This window comes from Palaemon carinicauda, chromosome 1 (assembly GCF_036898095.1).
Source record: "Palaemon carinicauda isolate YSFRI2023 chromosome 1, ASM3689809v2, whole genome shotgun sequence".
NCBI classification, from domain to species: Eukaryota; Metazoa; Arthropoda; class Malacostraca; order Decapoda; family Palaemonidae; genus Palaemon; species Palaemon carinicauda.
In genome coordinates this window covers 209234853-209237352 of record NC_090725.1, presented here as the reverse complement: position 1 = coordinate 209237352, position 2500 = coordinate 209234853, and the positions used below count along the sequence as shown (strand labels likewise).

Sequence of the window (2500 nt, the reverse complement as noted above, 5' to 3'; positions counted from 1 at the left end):
AACTCCAGAGACAAACTTCACTATGGGTAAGTTTTCATCTTAATGGATTTTGATGTATTCCAACAAAAGCGTAGCTGACTTAGCCTCGCGAAGATTTGTCGGAACTAGTCTTGGTTATAGAAATTTGATCTAGAAGCATACCTAAGAAGAACTTGGTGTACAGTATTGAGACGATTCTTTTGTCTGCCCAGGCCATCCAATCATTCATGTGAGTAAAGATCTGTACCCCTATGGCTTCAGGAGCTCTATCACAACTTGTCAATTTTGTGAGCATCAAAGGTGTTACATCAAGGCTTGATGACATTACTCTTAGGTTTTATTATCTTCTCTTTAGCCAAAACCCTAGATATGGTCACAAAAGAGGCACAAAAGGGACAATTCTCAGCACCTCATGAAGGCTTCATATTTGACATAGGGTATTTGTTGAAATGAAGGAGATAAAGGCTCACGCCTCTCTCAGTTGGATCCATATTGAGAATACTTACTGAGTTTGCCACAGAACTTTTTTATTTTTTATTTTTTATTTATTTTTTTTTTTTTTTTGGAGGGGGGGGGGGGGGGGGCACATTCATCAATAGCTCCTTTCTCCAGCATTTTGTTGGTATAATAGCAGAGTTGAAGGTTTGGGGCTGAAAGAACTTGTGCTATGGTTAGTTGTATATTGCAACCTGTTCAGACATTTTGAGGATGTGCTATGGTTAGTTGTACAGTATATTGCAACCTGTTCAGACATTTTGAGGATATGCAGGGTGACATATTGTCTGCTAGTACTCAAATTTAACATTGGAGAGGTTGCCAAGGATCCTGAACTCTTTAAGTCTTCCATTTATATTGTAGACTGTGTCCATGAATGCACCTTTATACACTGACCCTAGGACAGGGAAGATTATATATCTTTGGTACCTCATATTGTATTGGATTCCCTGTTTTAGCCCAACAGGAAATTTCTTTGTGACTACATAGTTCTTAGCCCATAGAAGACAATTTAAAGGAAAATAGGTGATTCGGTATTTGTTGTAGGACTATTAACCATTTTTTTAGTAAATGACTAAAATTGAGCTATTTACAGGAGAAAATACACAGCTGTATTTAGTGGTGGTCACAAAATGCGTCAAAGTCTGCAGTATTCAGAGTACGGCCATCTACAAAATTCAAGAAATAGATATCATTTCATTGCATGCGATGCGACCACAAAATTACAAGTCACAAGTAAGTTTTACTAGAAATATGATGGGTATCCTTCAGATTTTTTTCCAGATCACTTTATTGATGTTCTTGAATTTATTACGTTACTTTAACAGTCGGATGTTGTTGAGACTGCTGATGGAATGATAATGTTATGATAATATTGCATTCATTGGAATCACACGATTGGATCTGTAGGCTAATTTTTTATGGGACAAATGTAGAGGTGTAAGATAACTAGATCAAAATGTGAACGTCTTCGATTTGTTTCATGGAACATTGATAAAATGTGGGAAAGTTGAAAACTGTCATATTAGCTCCATGGAGAAATATCAGCCAGAGAAGCACCTTGTAAAAAAAAAAAAAAAAAAAAAAAAAATTGTTCTTACATGGATATAAACCTTCCCTTGATAGAATTATGATTTCAACGAAGATGAAACTTTGTTGTTAGAATTTATAACGAGGTTTCGATGGTACTAGTGTGTAACGGGGAATATCTGTAACCCTCTACTGGCTCAACATAACTTCTACTTTGACTTCAGCCACTGGGTCGTACAGACGTATGCTCTGTTTTTCAAACTTGGCTCGTTTAATTTTCTATTCCTACTTTCAGACTGATTGCTGTATATGGAGAAAGCACAACTAGGCATTCGGTGTTACCTAGAAGTTTCCAGCCGGCGGTGCTAAACCTCCATGGGAAATTTGTCTGGGGATCACCATTCTTTGTGGCCTTCTTGCAGAGGTCATGACTGTTTATAGTTATCCCTCTGTGAGAAATGTAAAGAGTATGTATCCTCCCAGTGGCAGAAGAAGAAAGGCCAAGCGAGATTTTTTTTTCGGAATCCTCTCAGAGGAATGCGACTGACAACAGTATTAATATAACCCTAGAGCAAGCTTAGGGTGAGCTGGCTTTATTTGCTTCCCATAGCGAAGCAGGTATTCCTTCTCCTCTTTGTGAGCACAAAGAAACCTTAATTTCAGGTGACACTGCAAATAAAGACAAGGCCTTAAGGATGTTATGACCATCCTTAGGTCTTTAGAGTACAGTATTTTGTTCAAGAAAAGACTTCTGCAAGGTCTGGCGCTGTGAAGGCAAAATTTTCTGGTTAAGAGTCTGCTTCTATTGCGCCAATGGAAGAACCCTGTGGCGTGACCCCTGACGTCTGGCCCAGCCATTCTGGAGGAGCAGTTGATTGCCGAACCATGCCTTCAGGGGTGCCATCACTGTCGGACTTGACGTCTACTCTTCGGGTAAAGGAAGGTAGTGCCTACAGCTTCCTTTGCCTTCTCAGTCTGTTTCGTACGTCATCATCAT

At 39.1% G+C, this 2500-nt stretch overlaps 1 protein-coding gene across 1 annotated transcript in view; it reads left to right on the top strand.

Annotated features, from left to right (window-relative positions):
- The window catches only part of Synj (synaptojanin), a 392031-nt gene that overhangs the window by 125063 nt on the left and 264468 nt on the right, over positions 1–2500 (top strand). Inside the window, exon 3 of the mRNA XM_068387313.1 lies at positions 1070–1209. Within this exon, the coding sequence (XP_068243414.1) occupies positions 1070–1209 (140 nt within the window). The remainder of the gene's footprint in view (positions 1–1069; positions 1210–2500) is intronic.